Below are 17,995 nucleotides of genomic sequence, written 5' to 3' on the forward strand. Positions count from 1 at the left end.
TCTCTGACCGTAGCCCTCCCTCCTGCACCGTCCCCAACTGGGGCCCAAATGAGAGCAGACTTCCCAGTGGGAAACAGCGCCCCCGCCCCTGTCCGCTGTAGCCAGCCCGGGGCGGCGCGGGAGAAGTCTTCGAGATTTAGGAAGACCAAGAGACAAAAAAAGGAGGAATCAGGACGCTGTTCAGTGACCGACTGTCCAGATGCGGCTTTTTAGAAAGGCTCCGGCTCCCCTTCCTGACTGAATCTGAACCGACCAGGGCAGTTGAGGGGGCAGGGTCGGGCCCCCCGGGGCCGTGTGTCCGGGTCTCGCCACCCCGGCCGGGGTCAGGTGGGGAAAGGCCCTTCCTGTGCGCTTCCCTTGCCCATTGATAGCCTCCCGCTAGGTCTCTGGAGAAGAGCCCAGTCCGGGGGTTTGGAGCTCGGGCCTGGGAACTGTTTCTATTTTCAGCCTCACACAGGGCGCTCCCTTCATTCCCTACCCTGCCTAACTTCCCGTAGTTCCCCTTCGCCCGCTTCGCTGCCGCCCCAGAGATTTTTCCGAACGAAGCCAGCTGGTTCCTGACCTATTTTAATAAACTCCTCTGGGGAAGGGCAGGGAATTCCTCCTCGGCTCCAGTTACACTGGAGAGCCAGCTGAGGCTCCTGGGGGGTGGGGGAGGAGACAGCCCCCCGGTGTGTGTGCGCTCTGGTGGCGGTAACGCGGCCGAGCTCCGGACAGAGCCCCGGAAGGAGGCCCGGCTCGCGCCGAGCCCCGCCTCACTGAGCCCCGGAAGGAGGCCTGGCTCGCGCCGAGGCCCGGCTCACTGAGCCCCGGAAGGAGGCCCGGCTCGCGCCGAGGCCCGGCTCACTGAGCCCCGGAAGGAGGCCCGGCTCGCGCCGAGGCCCGGCTCACTGAGCCCCGGAAGGAGGCCCGGCTCGCTGAGCCCCGGAAGGAGGCCCGGCTCGCGCTGAGCGCCGGCTCACTGAGCCCCGGAAGGAGGCCCGGCTCGCGCCGAGGCCCGGCTCCCCCTGAGCCCCGAAGGAGGCCCGGCTCGCGCCGAGGCCCGGCTCACTGAGCCCCGGAAGGAGGCCCGGCTCGCGCTGAGCGCCGGCTCACTGAGCCCCGGAAGGAGGCCCGGCTCGCGCCGAGGCCCGGCTCCCCCTGAGCCCCGAAGGAGGCCCGGCTCGCGCTGAGCCCCGGCTCACTGAGCCCCGGAAGGAGGCCCGGCTCGCGCAGAGGCCCGGAAGGAGGCCCGGCTCGTGCTGAGCGCCGGCTCACTGAGCCCCGGAAGGAGGCCCGGCTCGCGCTGAGCCCCGGCTCACTGAGGCCCGGCTCACTGAGCCCCGGAAGGAGGCCCGGCTCGCGCTGAGCGCCGGCTCACTGAGCCCCGGAAGGAGGCCCGGCTCGCGCTGAGCGCCGGCTCACTGAGCCCCGGAAGGAGGCCTGGCTCGCGCCGAGGCCCGGCTCACTGAGCCCCGGAAGGAGGCCCGGCTCGCGCCGAGGCCCGGCTCACTGAGCCCCGGAAGGAGACCCGGCTCGCGCAGAGGCCCGGAAGGAGGCCCGGCTCGTGCCGAGGCCCGGCTCACTGAGCCCCGGAAGGAGGCCCGGCTCCCCCTGAGCCCCGGAAGGAGACCCGGCTCGCGCAGAGGCCCGGAAGGAGGCCCGGCTCGTGCCGAGGCCCGGCTCACTGAGCCCCGGAAGGAGGCCCGGCTCACGCGGAGGCCCGGCTCCCCCTGAGCCCCGGAAGGAGGCCCGGCTCGCGCTGAGCCTCCGGACACTGCGGATTCATTACAGGCCGCACCCGGATCCTGTTCTCTAAGGGCTGGGGAGGATAAAGGCTCGGAGGAGGCTCCATCTCTCTCTCCCGGGCCTGCTGGAAAAAGTGCCCGAGGGGGCGTCAGGAGAAGGGTTGGATGTGTCTCCGCCTCCTGCTGCCTCCGGGGCCTCGAGCTCACTGGGTCTCATTGCCCTAACCTGAAAGAGCGAGGGCTGTGGATCCCATCTTCACTCGGCTAGTGTGGCCTTAGCCGCCTTCGGGAGGCTGGAGGGGGAGCACTGCTCCCCTGGGCTTGTGCTAGAGTCAGGAAACGAGACTCGGACCAGGGCCGTGTGTGGGGATGTCATCCGGGCAGCTGGGAGGGGGCCGGGCCTGCAGTCAGGGGAGACCCCAAGTCAAAGCTGGCACCCGTGGCACCGGGAAAGCACAGTTTCCTCATCTGTAGAATGGGATAAGAAAAGCACCCACCTCCTGTAACCGTCAGAATGAGACTACATTGTAAAGTGCTGAGCGTACCTGCCAATAGTAAGCACTAGTCTCGTTGTCGTTATTATCATTATTACCAGAGGCCCCTTTTTGACCGTTGGATGCGCTCCCTACTGTCCCTTTTCTTTCTCCCAACCCTAACCCTCTACTCACTCCCAGTTACTGATGCTTTCCCTCCCCTCTGAGAGTCCTTTCCATTTACTCTATGTATGTTTTCCTCCTGCCTCGAGGGTAGGGGAGGAAAGAAAGAAGCACTTATTAAGCGCCTCCTGTGTATTAGGTTTTATGTAAATATCGTGTGCTAGATTTTAAATATTATTATTTCATTTGACCTTTTATAACAAACCTGGGAAGCAGATAAATCCCCATTGACAGTGGAGGAAACTGAGGATTTAAGTTTAAATGACTTGCTCAGGATCACACAAGGAGGAAACATATGCGGCTGATTTGGAATCTGGGTCTTCCCGCCTTTGAACGTGGAGTTCACCATCCACTGTCTGGCCCGGCTTCCGCTGCTCAAGGCTTTGCCCTCCTTCGTCCCCAGCTCCTGGCCCGCTGCCCGACACATAGTGTGCCCTTCATCAGTGCTTGCTCCCTGACTCCCTGGCATCGTGTTCTGTGAGAGAAGCCGTGCCCCTGGCCGGTCTTTCCCTCGCCGATGGCAGCGCCCGGTAGGCCCTGCCTTTTCCCTCACCGTCCCCTGGGCCATCGGGAGAAGGATGGGGGCTGACTGGCTGCCTTCCCTTCCCCGAGCGAGGGCACCTCTGGGCGGAGAGCGCTCGGCCGGGAGCTGGAACAGCAGCCGGATTGCTGAGGTTAGTCAGCAGTTACTGATTGAGCTCTCCCGGGGCACAGCCTCTAGGATGCCCTGATGGACGGCGTGGATGTAGTTCCATAGCAACCATCCTGCTCCTGGAGCCGCTCAGCAAACATGGATTAAGTCGTTCCGAGGCCGGTCGCTGACTGACGGCCTGGGCCCCCAGTGATGGAGAGCGCTCTCGACGAGCTGGTATCCTATTGTGGAGAGACGAGACCAGGGGATTAGGCACCGACACCGCCATTCGATATTATTGAGCATCAAGCAACACGTTCCTGGGCTTCCTCCACCAAAAATGAAGAGATGGGACTCATCCGGGCGGAGAGGCAAACGTGGCCCTCGCCAACCAAGATGGAGAGGAAGGAGAATAACCCCATGCAGCCTCTGACAAAGACAGGATCTCGGGGTGTGGGGCCTAGAGAGCAGGCCAGCCAGCGGGAAAGCGTAAACCCGGGGATTTCCATGACCCAAGATGGAGATTTCCGTTCCCAGAGCCAGAGAGCTTTAAAGAGCAAGGGCTCCCTTCCTTCCTCGCTCACCTGCTCTGTGGATGTTTAATCCTTTCCCTTACTCCCTAGAATACAATCTTTCCTGGCCACCCTCCCAACCGCTTCAAGGGGAGGCTGGGGGAAGGGGGAAGTCACCCCAAAGGACCCCGGAAGATTCGATACCTCCTCTGCTGAGCTAATGCTGCTATGCCTCCTTGCCCTCCCGGGAGGAAATAATAAACATATGCTTGACTGAACAAGAAGAAGAGCAAGCTGATCTCAGGAGTTTCATGGAGAGCTAAGAAGGGACCTTTTCTTTGGCTAGGCGGCTGAGTGGTCTGTGGAACCCCAGCACGCTCCCTCCGGGGCGGTGCTCCCTGGCCCGGGGATCCCTCAGCAGGCTAAAGCCGAAGGCTCAGAGGCTGAGCTCATGCAGAGGCCGGGAGAAGGGACAGCTGGTCTCTCGATTCTGGCCCTCCTCGTTAAGGGCTTCGGTCCAGGCGGCTCACTTTGCTTTTTGGCAAAGACATCCTGGGGTGACTTAAGCCTCTCGTGGTTTTTTCTGCCAAACCAAATATTTCCTCCGGCCCCCAGAGGGAGGGAAAGGCCCGCTCCTTTGGCTGCCCCCCACCCCGCCGCCCCCCAACCCCCAGCCAGCCTCAGCCGGTGCCACTGGCTGGGGCTGCCCTTCGATGCCTCTCTGGGTGGGGAGCCAAGAGAGCAGAAACATGAACACCCTCACCCACCTCCAGTTTACTCACCCCAATGGGAGAGTAAGCGACCTTTGAAACTGGATAACCCCGCTAAGCAACGGGCAGGTTCTGTTTGCTTTACTTCTGGTTTTGGCTGCAAATTGCAACCGGGCCTCCAAGCACGGGGCTGGCTTTTTAAAAAGACAAAAATGACTTGGAATAGGTGAGAAACGGCCGCCAGAGCTGAACGATCGCCCCACCGCAAGCTCAGTGGACCCGATAGCCCCACAGCAAGCCCCACAACCTCCTTAAGGCCCTCGGGCCCTTCTTGCTTCTCATTCCCCTCCCTCCAAGGGCGGATGAGGGCCACTGGCCAGAGATCTGCCCGCCCGCCCTGCCAGGAGGATGCTCTAGGGAGTGAGCTTTGGGGAGGAAAGTCCGCACCTGAATTTTGTTTTTCTGAAGTCCGTGTGTGAACAGTGCTGCTGACTTGGAAGCTTGGGAGCGGGCAGGACTCGTTCCTGAACACCAGTGGGAGAGGCTGTCGTTCCGACAGAACCCGTCTCACCCCGTAGCACGGTACCTGGCACTTATTGGACTCGGAATAAATGTTTCTCTCGTCGTGGAGCCCAGGATCCTCAGTGTTCCTCCCTGGCCACTACACGGCACGGAATAGTGGGGTGAGGGAGGCCCCCGCATTTGGAGTTGTGGACTTATTCCCTTCTTGCAGCTCCCCAAGCCTTGGTTTCTTCCTCTGTAAAGTGAGGAGGTTAGATCAGATCATCTCTCGGGAGCCTTCTCAGCGAATCCTGTGATCCTCGGGCCCTCGCTGCCCATTGTCCATCTGCCTCTCGTGCACAGCTGAGCTACATCGCACACTATCGGTTGGGCCCCTCGGTCAGTGGCTGCTGGCGCAAAGAACTCTGGGGTACAAACCACTAACAGATGGTCCTGCATCAGCCTGGCGGGGCGTCTCTACTTTGGGAGGCCATTCAGCAGCAGCATCCCGCTCCAGACAGGGGAAGCTGGCTATCCTAGAGCAGAAGTGGATTAAAACATGGTCTGATCGGGACCTGGCAATTGCTCTGTCTGCCTTTCTGTTCAGATTCCCATCTAGTGTTCCAAAGGGAAGTCTGGAACATACCCTCCTCCCCCGACTAAGGTATCTGAGAATGGCCCGTGGGCAACAGCCAAGAGAAAATCCACTATTTCCTTATCGATAAACCTTATCAATAAGTGTGAGTAGAATATAAGTCTCTCGGGCAGGAGCTGCATCATTTTTTATTTGTCATATGGAATATAGTAGCAATATAATGCATATTAATACCCATAAAGAAATTCGACGTCTTTTGGACCAAGAGCAGAAGACCAAGGTTCAGCCTCCAAGCTTATTTAGAACAATGCTTATTAATACCCATAAAGAAATTCGAAGTCTTTTGGACCAAGAGCAGAAGACCAAGGTTCAACCTCCAAGCTTATTTAGAACAATGCTTATTAATATCCATAAAGAAATTTGAAGTCTTTTGGACCAAAGAGCAGAAGACCAAGGTTCGACCTCCAAGCTTGTTTAGAACAATGCTTATTAATATCCATAAAGAAATTCGAAGTCTTTTGGACCAAAGAGCAGAAGACCAAGGTTCAGCCTCCAAGCTGATTAATGCATAATCCCCATGGGTGTTTCATCTTAGCCCTGTACCCCAGAGTAGATATATTTAAAAATTCTCCTACAGAGAGCCATCCTGGAACTCATACTTCTGCTTTAGACATTGTTCCAATGTAAAACCGGGCTAAGAATATACCAGCTGGTCTGTCCAAGCTTTGGAAATAGAGAAAGGTATTGAGGTTTCCCTTAAGACCATCAATGGGCTTACTTGTCTTTTCTTGGAAGGGCATCAAGTGCAAGGAAGGATTTCATTCAGACGATGGTGATCAGAGTGGGAACAAGGAATACCTAATCTAAAAGATGAGTCAAACAAATGGAGACTGGGAGGGCAGGCCGGAGCCAGAGTAAATGCCAGGGCAAGGAGATATGAGACAATGGGCGACCATGGAAGCTTCTGAGCAAAAGAGTGACAGCTTCTGCGTCAGAACAAGGTCTTCAGAATATTTCTGTGAGAGATCTATGGAGTTTGAGTGGAAGAAGGAAGAGCTAAAAACAGAAATCCATTAGGAGATGAATACCATAGATTAAGCAAGAGGCAGTTAGAGCAGTGTTTTATATGAGTGGCAAGAAGGGGAGCAGTAAGAACTTCTGGGGAGAACTGAACAAACTTGGCCGGTGATAAATGTGATGGTTAAGAGAAAAGTCAAGAACCAAGGTCACGAAATGTGAGTGACCAGGAAGTAAAAAGGGTAGGGAGGGTGCAGGCTTAACGGGCAAGATAAGGAGTCCTAGCGGGCTATCTGAGAGATATCTAGTAGTTCTTTGTGCATTTGCCCCCTCCAGATGGCTCAGGCTGGGACTTGTGGTTGGCTTATTAGAACTTTTATTCAATCAGCAAGCATTCTAAGTATCCACTACGTGTGAGTCCCTGGGCTGAGTGCCAGGAATACAAATGCAAAGAATGAAACCATCCTTTTTTCGTAGAGCTTACATTCTGAGGAGATTTTATTTATGTGTGTGTGAGTGTGTACATAAAGTCATTATATATATATATGTGTGTATATATATATATATATATATATATACACATATACATACACTGTGTATGTGTAACTACATAGAATAAATACAGGATAGTTTGAAAAGGAGGGCAATCATAGTTAGGGGGATCAAGAAGGGTTTCATGAGAATTGCACATGTTTAACCTGTATCAGGCTGCTCGCTGTCTTGGGGAGGAGAGAAAGAAAAATTTGAAACACAAGGTTTTGCAGAAGCTAATGTTGAAACCTATTTTTGCATGTATTTGGAAGAATGAAATACTGTTCCATTTTTTTTGAAAGAAAGGGAGAAAGAAAGAAGGAAGGAGGGAAGGAAGGAAAGCGTCATGGAGAAGGGACATTTTAAAGGAAGTGAGGGATTCTGTGAGGTACGAGTAAGTAAAGAAGCGCTTGGGACATTGCCTGTGCAAAGGCACGGAGGGAAGAGGTGGAGTGATGAGTGTAAGGAGCGGAGGGAGAAAGCCTTCACTGACCATCCCAGAATTTGGGAAGGGGAATGGTCAACATGGCTAGAAAGATTAGTTGGGACCAGCTCTTTTTATTTAGAGATCAAACAAAAGAGCTTCTGTGCTACACGGATCATTTTGGCTACTGTGGGGAGGATGGCTTGGGCTGGTGAGGGAATTGAGGCAAGAAGGCCCGTGAGGAGGCCATTGCAGTACTCTAGGAGAGAGGTAATGAGGGCAAGAATCAAGATGGAAGTTGAGAGAATGAAAAGAGGGGGGAATATGTGAGAGATTATTATGGAGGGAGAGACAGCAAGATTTAGCAGCTGATTGGGTACATGGTATGGAAGCAAGTGAGCAACCGGGGATGATGTTGAGATTACAGAGCTGGGTACCACAAGACTTGTGCCTTGACAGAATTAACTAATGTTTGGGAGAGGGGAGAACCCACAGGGCAAACTAATGAGTTGTTCTGGACCTGTTGGTTTTCTCTGGGACCTTGCTTTTGGAAGTCCACTTGACAACTAGTGGAGGAGAACTGGAGCTTAGGAGACAAGGGCTAGGTGTGAAGGCAGTGATCGCCAAGACAACAGGGATTAGAGCTTCCAAGCCAGAGAGACTGAGAAAGAACAGTTAGAATGGCCCAGAGAGAATGAGAGCCTTTACGGCAGGGGAAGATTGTCCAGTGTCCAATGAAGGCCAAGAAAAGGTTGCTTGTCCCTTTGGAAAAGCTGTTTCAAGGGAGGGGTGAGCTTGGAAACTAGACTGAAAAGAATGAGAGGGAAAGAAGTGGAGGCAAGGATGGTGAACAGCTTTTTCTAGGTACTAGACAGAGGGAGAAGAGGGAGAGTAGGAGAGCTTGAAGAAAGGCTTTGGGGGGTTGTTTGTTTTTAGGAACGGCTGGGAATAGGTTTGAAGTCAGTAAGAAAGGAATCATTATTTTGAGAGATATTGAAGGGAGGGAATGAAGAATATTCTGCTGAAAAGATTGGAGGGGCTGAAACTAAAAATAAATGACCTCATCAGAGAAAAGAAGCAAGCTTATTAAGCACTTACTGTATGCTAGGCGCTGTGCTAAGTGCTTCACAGGTAGTAGGGGATGGTGTTGTTTGGGGCTCATAGTGAATGGTCTACATTTTAGTAAACAGTCTAAAGTCCTCATCAGGAAAGTTGGAGGAAGGAGGGAGAAGTACGAGAGAAAAAGAATGAATTGAGGAATAAAATAAATAGCCTTGCAGCAGTGAGAGCCCAGTTGTGGTTTGATGCCATTTCTGAAGGTTTGTGACTCTTTCTAGTTCTGGTCCTTCATTGGATGCCCTCGGTAGATCTGAGTCTCTTTGTTCCTCACACCCCCATATTTCTCCCATCTTCTTCCCTCTTCAATCGTTCAGTCCTGCCTGACTTTTCACGATCCCATTTGAGGTTTTCCTGGCAGAGACCCTAAAGCTTCGTCGTTTCCTTTTCCAACTCATTTTACAGACGAGGAACCGAGGCAGACAGGAGTAAGCGACCTGCCCAGGACCACACAGCTAGGAAGCGTCCGGGGCCGCATTTGGACTCGGGAGGAGGAGCCCCGAGACCCGGCCCTCGGGCAGCATGTGCCTCGTAGCCGCTCCCCGTGACCTACTGGCCCAAGTGACCCCTTCCCCAGACTGGTTCCCGTTCTCCTTATCTCGCGGGACTCCCCCTCCCGTTCCAAAACTCGCCCCCCCAGGCCTTCTCTTGGCCCAAAGCGCTCTCTTCCTCCTTATTGCCCAGAATCTTCCCCAGCTCAGGCGGCGCCTCCAGGAGAACACAGGAAAGTGGGAGCGCTTACATTTTATCTTTTCATACCCAGGCCCAAGCAGGCCTTGCCCATGATACGCCCTTAAAAGCTTTCGTTTAATTGATGAGTCAAACGATCATAAAAGATATCTCGGCGGTAGGAAGTGCTAACAGCGGGAGGGGGGGGGGGGCAGGAGCTGGGCCGGAGCCAGGGCGATCGATAGGGAGGGCCCGTGTCCGACGGCGTCGGAGGGAGCGTCGCGGCCCGAGTGAGTCAGTGTGGGGTGCGGGGCCAGGGAGGCACCGGGGGCCGGGTGGCACTCTCGGAAGCTCCGAGGGCCGGGGTTCGCTCCCTCAGGCCCCGCTCTCTCCCTGTGGTCCTCAGTCAGCTGGGGAGGGGGCCCTTGTCAGTCTACACCGGAGCCTGAGACAGGCAGGGGCCTTCCTGCCGGCCGCTTCCCCCAGGTGGGGGTGAAGAACAAACACGGGCGGGGCCTGTGAGAAGGGGCCGGGCTGCCGCAGATGGCAACCTGTGGCGGGCCCCAGAGCCCTCGTGATCCCTGGCTGACGGCCAGCGCAGAAACTGGGCAGACAGAGGGCTCGGCCTGCCCGGGCCGCAGGCCTGTCCTGGAGAAGGCCTGGAAAGCTTTCTCCTCCAGGCCCAGGCTGCTGGGGGCGCCCGCTGGGCCTTGGCTCCGGGTGGGTGGTGAAAGTCCTCAGAGGGACAGCGTCTCCCCCAGCCCGGGTCCCTCCGCATCCCGCCCCCCACTCAGACCTCAGCTGGCCTGGGAGCTCCTCTGCTCCGACTCTCGGGGTCTCTGCTGGCACAGAGACCACGTGGGGGAATTTGGAGGGGCCGCCTTCTCCCATCCCCCACCCCTGCTCCCAGAAAGGGTCTTCCTGGCTCAGGAAAGGGACAGAAAGGCCGATAAGCCTGGCCAGCCAGACCCCCGCCTCAGCCTCAGCCTGGGGGGCCGGCCCAGGCTCAGAGCATCCTTATCAGCCGCCGCTGGGGCTCCCCGGGCAGAGCGAGCGCTCATTGTCTCACAGGAACAATGAAGCCCTGGATCCGGCTGGGAGCCGCTGAGAGGGCTCTGCCAGTCAGGATGGGGAGGGGGCCGCCTCCGGGATGTGGATTATCGATCTGGTGTCTGTCCGCCCAGACATCCCCTCCCCAGCGCTCGCTCCTCCGACTCCCAGAGCCGCGGCCCCAGACAGAGAGGAGGGCTCCAGCAGGCTGGGCCGCGTCCTGGCCCTGCACAAAGGGCCCCCCCCCGGCCGGCCCCCTCGGGCCTGGGGGAGGAAGCGGAAGGGCTGGGGGCTTCTTCCTCAGAGCTTGTGGGCCCCGAGCGCTGGGGCAGCTTCAGTCCGGAGTGACTCCGCATTACATTTGTTCCCATCAGATTGTAGGCTCCTTGAGGGCAGGAGAGAGGGGTCCTTGCCTTTCCCGGAGCCTCTCCTCTCCAGCAGCCCGTGGGGTACAGGGACGGGGAGTCCCGCTTCTTTCCCTTCCCCCCGTGCGGCTTCGGGCGCACCCTGAGCCCTAACGGAGCATTTGGGGTGAATGAACCACGGGGGCCGCAAAGGCTCCTTCACCCCCGTCCAGGGAGGAAGCTGGCCCAGGAGCTCGGGTCTGTCCCTACAGCAGAACATCGCCATCTCCCGCAGGAGGAACAGTGGGGTGGGGGAGGGAGGCCGGGAGCCTCGAGTGGGAGGATGCTGACATCAGGGAAACAGGCACTTATTAAGCCCCTACTATATGCCCGGCCTGTGTCTAGCATCCGACTTACAAAGAAAGAAACAGCTCCCGTTGTCGTCCTGATGTTGCCATAATTGATTCAGGAGGAGGAGCTGCCTCCCCCCTGCCCTCCCTGGATGGGGGTTCTCCCCCAGGCTCCCCTGGTACTGCAGGGGGGTTCTCCCCGGGCTCCCCTGGTACTGCAGGGGGGTTCTCCCCGGGCTCCCCTGGCACTGGAGGGGGGTTCTCCCCCAGGCTCCCCTGGTACTGCAGGGGGGTTCTCCCCGGGCTCCCCTGGCACTGCAGGGGGGTTCTCCCCCGGGTTCTCCCCGGGCTCCCCTGGCATTGGAGGGGGGTTCTCCCTGGGCTCTGCTGGCATTGCAGGGGGGTTCTCCCCGGGCTCCCCTGGCACTGGAGGGGGGTTCTCCCTGGGCTCCCCTGGCACTGGCTCCAGAGCCCTCCCGGCGGTTGGAAGCCACCACCTTGGTCTTTCCTTCGGCTTTCCTGGGCGGGCAGGGGGGGGTGGCTGGGGCTCGGCCCTTTCCTCCCCCTGCTCATGTGGTGGGCAGATCGTCGGCAAGCAGCCACGCTCTATCACTGAGCTGAGGCTATTTTAAGCCGCTGCCAGCCCCGCTGATGGGGGAGCCCGGATGGCAGGCCGGCCCCGCTCTGAGTGCCGCCGAAGCCCATTTGCAGGATCTCAGAACGTTCACTGTGGAGCCTCCTGAGGAGGCCCTGGGAGGGAGGGAGGGGGAGAGGCTGCGGCGGATTCCCAAGCCCCCGGCCCGGCCCCCCAGGGCCAATGGGAAGGCAGCGCCAAGCCCGGTCCCTCGGCTCTTCTCCCAGTCCCAGCCTCCGCGGGGCAGAAACGCCCCCCTGCTTTACTCCCACCTCCCCCTCCCTTTCCCCCTCTCCTGCTACCTCAGGGCCGGGCTCTCCTCTGGGGCTAATTGCCGGGGAGGGGGAGACGACCCCATTTCCTCCAACTGGGGGGGCGTGTTTTACCGTTTGACCTCTTCCGTGACCCTGCCCCTCCCCCTTGCCTTTCGGAGACTATTAACCCCGTGCATTCCCTGGCTAGGAGGCGGCCATTCACCCCTCAGAGGGAGGCCAGCCCGGCCCTGCCACTGAGCGAGCTCCACGGCCTCGGGCCCTTCACCCCGTGAGGAACAAAGGTCCATCCGGCTGTGGAGCCCCCTCCTCGAACATAGCCCGGCGCCCCGGACAACGGTGCGCACACGGCGCCCTTGGCAGCCTCACAGCTCGGGGCAATCCTGGCTTTCCTAGAAACCCGACGGTTCCTGCGATTCCCTTCGCGGCAGCGTTCGCGCTATTGGTGGCCCCGACGCTCTCTGAGGTTCTCCTCGGGTGTAAGCGAGGGGCGCACGGACGGTTACCGTCCCGGAAGGGCTGGCGGGGGATGGAGAGCACCCGTCTCCCCTCCCAGCCCAGGCGGCTCCCTCCCTGGGCCTGACGCTCCTCGGGCTTGGGGGCTTCCTCTCTGGCGGATCCCGGTCATCCGTGCTCCCCTCCAGGGGCTCCGGCCGTCTCTGCGGCTGGTTCGGGCTCTGGCCTAAGAGGAAACCGGGGGCGTCCCTGCTCGGGAAGGACGGGCCCGAGTCCGTGGGCTCAGACACTGACCTCTGCCTCTGCCTCCTGTTTGTGCAGCCCTTAGCAGAGCTTCTGTTTTTATATTGTTACACCACGGTAGTAATACTACACTACTGTATTCTGTAACAGAGCACCGGGCAAACACTCGGTGCTCACTAAACGCCCACTCCCCTCCCAGCCCCTCCCTTCCGTACGCCGGCAGGCGGGGACTCGGACGCAGGGGCCAAGCGAGAGCCAAACCCACCCTTAGGAACCGCATCCCCTCAAGCTCTCAGGCTCCTTGCTGGGAACCATCCCCTCCCCCCCGGTTCTGGAACCTTCCCAATCGGCGGCGGCCCTGGGGAATGAAATGACCGGTGCAGATGAGCCCTGCCCCCGCCGGGAGCCGCCAGTCAGCCCCTCCTCCTCCTGAGACGGAGACGCCGCTCTCTGGGGCTCAGAGGCTGGGAGCCCGAAGACCCGGATTCGAATCTGGCCTCAGACAGTGGGAGGGTGTGGGGGGAGAGAACATGGTTAAGTGACCCTGACTTCAGTTTCCTCATCTGAGACATGGGAGTGATGATCCCACCCCTCACAGGCTGTGACGCGGAGCGGGGGGCGCTCCGGGCCTCTGACGCATCCCCTAGTTCGTCCTCATTATTACCAGTGTTCTCGTCCCCGCTGTGCCCACTTCGGAGTGAGTGAGAGGCTCAAATGAAACGAGGTTTGTTTCGGGCTTCGCAAAAACCCTCAAGTTGTACAGCAGAGCCGGGGGGAGAGGCCTTGGGGGCCGCTGTGAGCCTGGAAGTGCAGGCCTTCCGCCGGGCCCGGGGACACAGCCGCTCCCTCCTTCTGTAAGGGCCCAGCGCTCTGGGGGCGGCGGCCCTGCAGTCTAGCTCCTTCCCCTGCTCTTGTCGTTAGCCCCCAGCCCCGAGAAGCAGCCTGGGCCTGAGTAAGAATGACGCTGCTAACCTCCGGGTCTTCCTCCGTTTCCTCACCTGTAAAATGGGACAATAGGAGCCCCTTCCTCCCAGGATTGTGGGATCAGTTCCCAATTGAGTGGGAATGGGAAAAGCACACCTGCCCTTCCAGCATCGCCGGTGGCTGCGGGTCACGTTGCTGTGTCTTGTTGCCCAGCCAGGCTTCCGCTCGCCCAACTGCCCCTTGGCAGCTGCCTGAGTCCTCCTCCCCAGCCCGGGCCCTCCTCCCCGCCCCAGACCCTCCTCCCCAGGCCAGGCCCTTCTCCCTGGCCCGGGCCCTCCTCCCCAGCCCGGGCCTTCCTCCCTGGCCCTCCTCCCCAGGCCGGGCCCTCCTCCCCAGCCCGGGCCCTCCTCCCTGCCCCAGACCCTCCTCCCCAGCCCGGGCCCTCCTCCCCAGGCCAGGCCCTCCTCCCCAGCCCGGGCCCTCCTCCCCGCCCCAGACCCTCCTCCCCAGCCCTGGCCCTCCTCCCTAGGCCGGGCCCTCCTCCCTAGGCTGGGCCCTCCTCCTCAGCCTGGGCCTCCTCCCCAGCCTGGCCCTCCTCCCCAGGTCCGGGCCCTCCTCCCTAGGCCGGGCCCTCCTCCCCAGCCCTGGCCCTCCTCCCCAGGCCGGGCCCTCCTCCCTGCCCCAGACCCTCCTCCCCAGCCCGGGCCCTCCTCCCCAGCCCTGGTCCTCCTCCCTGCCCCAGACCCTCCTCCCCAGCCCGGGCCCTCCTCCCCAGCCTGGGCCCACATGCGTGAGGGAGGCCGGGCAAGGTCACCCACTTTCCCCTCCTGAGCCATCTGGGTCCTGAGGCCAGATATAGGTGGGGAGATGGCCCTGGAGGCCGGGGGGCCTGTGGCCTTTATCAGGCCTTTAACAGGGCTCAGAAGGTTCCCCGGAGGGACCCAGGGCCAAGCCCCATCTTGCGCGCAGCCCAGACCCCCTTCCCTCAGAGGGCTTGCTGGGCCTGGGTCGGGGATTCCCCCAGCGGCGCGGGCCGGGTGGGCAGCATGCTGAGGCGGGGGGTGGGGAGGGCGCTCTCTGGCACCGGGACGTTGCCTTCCGTCTCTGAGCGGCCCGGCCCTCGGCTCTTCCCGCAGAACTGGCTGCGCTTCTACGGCTACCTGCCCCAGCCCAGCCGCCAGATGTCCACCATGAGGTCCGCCCAGATCCTGGCGTCGGCCATCTCCGAGATGCAGCGCTTCTACGGGATCACCGTCACGGGCGTGCTGGACGAGGAGACCAAAACGTAAGTCCTCCCTGCCGGACGCCGTCCCTCCTCCTCTCGGGATGGCGGGAAGACCCGGCCCTCGCCCCCGAGCGGGACAGCCTTCCACCCGACCCCCCGCCTCCTCTGCCCTCGCCGTGAGCAGCCGATCCGCGACAGACCCACGATAAGCGCACAGTGGCCGGCGCCTCCGGGGGGTTCTCGGGGTCCCTCGGAGCCATCTACGCCGCACCCCCCACCCTCTGTCAGGAGGCAGCCGCTGGCAAGTGCGTGGCCCAGGGTGACGTCTAGGGCCCAAGCCCTGCCCTCGGGACACACGGGCTGCGGGGGGGCCTCCTGGTCACAAGGGCACCCAAGCAGTGAGCGGGAGGGGAGGAGACGTGGGAGGGGGCAGAGAGACCCCACAATGTGGGGGGTGGCGAGGATATTAATGTAATGGCGAATAAAAGTACTAGTAAGAGAGGTAAGAAGATTGGCCTGACTGGCATGGGGGGCGGCCCCGGCCCCCGTGCCCCTCCCCAGCTTGCCGGGTTCTCTGCAGGTGGATGAAGCGGCCTCGCTGCGGGGTGCCGGACCAGTTTGGGGTACGGGTGAAAGCCAACATGCGGCGGAAGCGTTACGCTCTCACCGGGAGGAAATGGAACAGCCACCACCTGACCTTCAGGTAGCTTCCTGGCCCCGCTCTGGCTGGCGAGGGGAGAGGGCCCTCACGCCTGAGTCCGGCCCCGGCTTCTCCGTGTGGGGGACGTGCCCTGGGCCCCGGCCTGCAGCCCCCGCTGACGGGAAGGGGCCGGGCGGCAGTCTCAGGCCTGGGCCCTCCCCAAGGAGCCAGGAGCCCCATCCTCGCCTTCACGGATTTAAATGATTGGGGGCCTTTCCCCAAGCCCCAGGGCCTAGAGCACGAAGATGAAACCCTGGAAATAGAAGATGGAGTGGGAGAATAGCTAGAGCAGACCCTGACTCGTGGCTCCCTCCCCAGCCTGGTGGGGCCCCTGGGGCAGAGGGACAAAAGAACCCGAGTTCAAATCCCAGCTCTGTGTGTCTTGGAGCGATTTATTAGCTCCCTTTCCCCTCAGTTTGCTCATCCTTTAAAGGAGAGGATTAGGCCCCTCCAGCTGTAATTCCCCCTACTTAGTGTTCCCCTCTGCCCTGGGATTCTAGCCCCCCAAAAGAAACAGGGTTCCAGAAAAGAACTGGGATTGAGGCTGCCCGAGGGAAGCCGGCACAAGAACCTGTTCCCTCCAAGCCCCCCCTGCAGTGGTTGCCCATCAGGCTGTGGGAAGGGGGATCCCGCCACGGCGGGCCCCTCCTTCCCACCGTCTCCATCATCCCTAGCATCCAGAACTACACAGAGAAGCTGGGCTGGTACAACTCCTTGGAGGCCGTCCGGCTGGCCTTCCGGGTGTGGGAGCAGGCCACGCCCCTGGTCTTCCAGGAGATCCCCTACGAGGACATCCGGACCCGGCGGCAGAAGGAGGCCGACATCATGGTACTCTTTGCCTCCGGTTTCCATGGCGACAGCTCCCCCTTCGACGGCGTGGGGGGCTTTCTGGCCCACGCTTACTTCCCCGGGCCCGGCATGGGCGGAGACACCCATTTTGATGCTGATGAGCCCTGGACCTTCTCCAACACCGACCTGCACGGTGAGATCCTCGGCGGGGGAAGAAGAGGCTGGGGGGCAGCTTGGATGGTCCCCATCGCCTAGTGGGGAGGCGGCTGCCGTGGAAAGTGAGGGTCACCTCCAAAAGCAGCCTTCTTTTTGGCCCCCCTTCATTTCTCCTCAAGTCACTTCCTTCAAAGTTCCTTCCAGCAAGTCACTTTTATGTCTGTAATCTCATCTTATCCTCCGCCCACCCCCCAAAAGGGACAGCGAGACAAGGATCCATCTTCCCTTTTGGCAGCAGGGAAACCGAGGCCCTCACTGGTGACATGGCTTCCCTAAGGAGGTAGACTGGAGCCCAGGGACCTGGAACTTCCCCTGAGCCCTGATTACGAGCAAGGCTCTCCCTCCCTTTCCCCAGGAAACAACCTCTTCCTGGTGGCTGTGCACGAGCTGGGCCATGCCCTGGGGCTGGAGCACTCCAACAACCCCAGCGCCATCATGGCGCCCTTCTACCAGTGGATGGACACGGACAACTTCCAGCTGCCCGAAGATGACCTCAGGGGCATCCAGAAGCTCTACGGTGAGCTTGGAGGCTAAAATGGGGGGTAGCCTTCCTTCCTCATCCCTCGATTCCTATTTCCCTGTTTATTTCTATCATAAAGTGAATTTGTTTCTCCCGGGCCTGAGCACATCCTGCTTTGCCATTAGATTATGAGCTACCCTAAAGCAGAGGCCATGTCTGTCTTCCTTCCCCTCTCCCCGGGGCGTTTGTCTTCAGGTCCCGAGCTGATTCCCTGACGGAGACTTTAGGGTCATCCTGAGCGGGGTCCAGCTCATTTTACAGATGAGACCACTGAGGCCCCGCGGGAGGAAGAGATTGGCCCTGATTCCCAGTGCACGGGGTCTCTGCTGTGGGAGTCAGTGGCCCCCTTCTCAGACACCCCCAGATCAAGGCTCATTGAGAAGACTCCTCACGGTTCTCATGAGAAAATGGGTTCGTGGAGGTTAAATGACCTGCCAGGTTCAGGTGGCTGGTAAAGAGTAGAGCCAGGTCTTCCGAGTCCAGTCCATCCCACAAAACCGTCCCTGGGCGTCGGGTGGTACTTCTTTCACATCCCTCCTTCGATTCCTCCCCTCATTTTTTAGGTACTCCAGACGGCCAGCCTCAGCCTACCCGGCCCCTTCCTACCGTCCCACCCCGACGCCCAGGCCGGCCTGACCACCGGCCACCCAGACCGCCACCGCCGCCGCCTCCGGGGGGGAAACCAGACCGACCCCCCAAACCTGGGCCTCCTAGCCAGCCACGAGCCACAGAGAGACCGGACCAATACGGCCCCAACATCTGTGACGGCAACTTTGACACTGTGGCCATGCTGCGGGGGGAGATGTTCGTGTTCAAGGTGAAGGGCCCCTTCTTCAAGCTCCCCCTCCTCGGGGTCCTTTCCTTCGCTCATCTGGGTGTATGGGCGCTGTATCCCCTAACAATGATCACTGGTGTCCTCGGGAGTGTCCAACAGAAGCCCTTTGTTAGGGGGGCCCGAGCAAGGGCCTCTCTCTGAGGCTCACAGGGCCTGACTCTCAGCAAGGGAGAAGACCCCAGTCTTCCAAGACCAGGGATGGGGAAAGGAAGGAAGATGCAAGACACAGAGCGGGATGTGATGGTGATGCTCTTAGAACTGTCCATGACCTTAGAAATCACTGTTCCTTTCCGTTAGAAAATTCAGTCATTTTTCTGGGTCTGGGTACATCCCACTTCCTCAGCAGGC

At 59.7% G+C, this 17,995-nt stretch overlaps 1 protein-coding gene across 1 annotated transcript in view; it reads left to right on the plus strand.

Annotated features, from left to right (window-relative positions):
* The window catches only part of MMP15 (matrix metallopeptidase 15), a 31,610-nt gene that overhangs the window by 2,802 nt on the left and 10,813 nt on the right, over positions 1-17,995 (plus strand). The window contains exons 2-6 of the mRNA XM_051974568.1: positions 14,499-14,647; positions 15,168-15,290; positions 15,962-16,269; positions 16,648-16,809; positions 17,376-17,629. Coding sequence (XP_051830528.1) covers positions 14,499-14,647; positions 15,168-15,290; positions 15,962-16,269; positions 16,648-16,809; positions 17,376-17,629 — 996 coding nt within the window. The remainder of the gene's footprint in view (positions 1-14,498; positions 14,648-15,167; positions 15,291-15,961; positions 16,270-16,647; positions 16,810-17,375; positions 17,630-17,995) is intronic.

Source organism: Antechinus flavipes, chromosome 2 (genome assembly GCF_016432865.1).
Source record: "Antechinus flavipes isolate AdamAnt ecotype Samford, QLD, Australia chromosome 2, AdamAnt_v2, whole genome shotgun sequence".
NCBI lineage: Eukaryota > Metazoa > Chordata > Mammalia > Dasyuromorphia > Dasyuridae > Antechinus > Antechinus flavipes.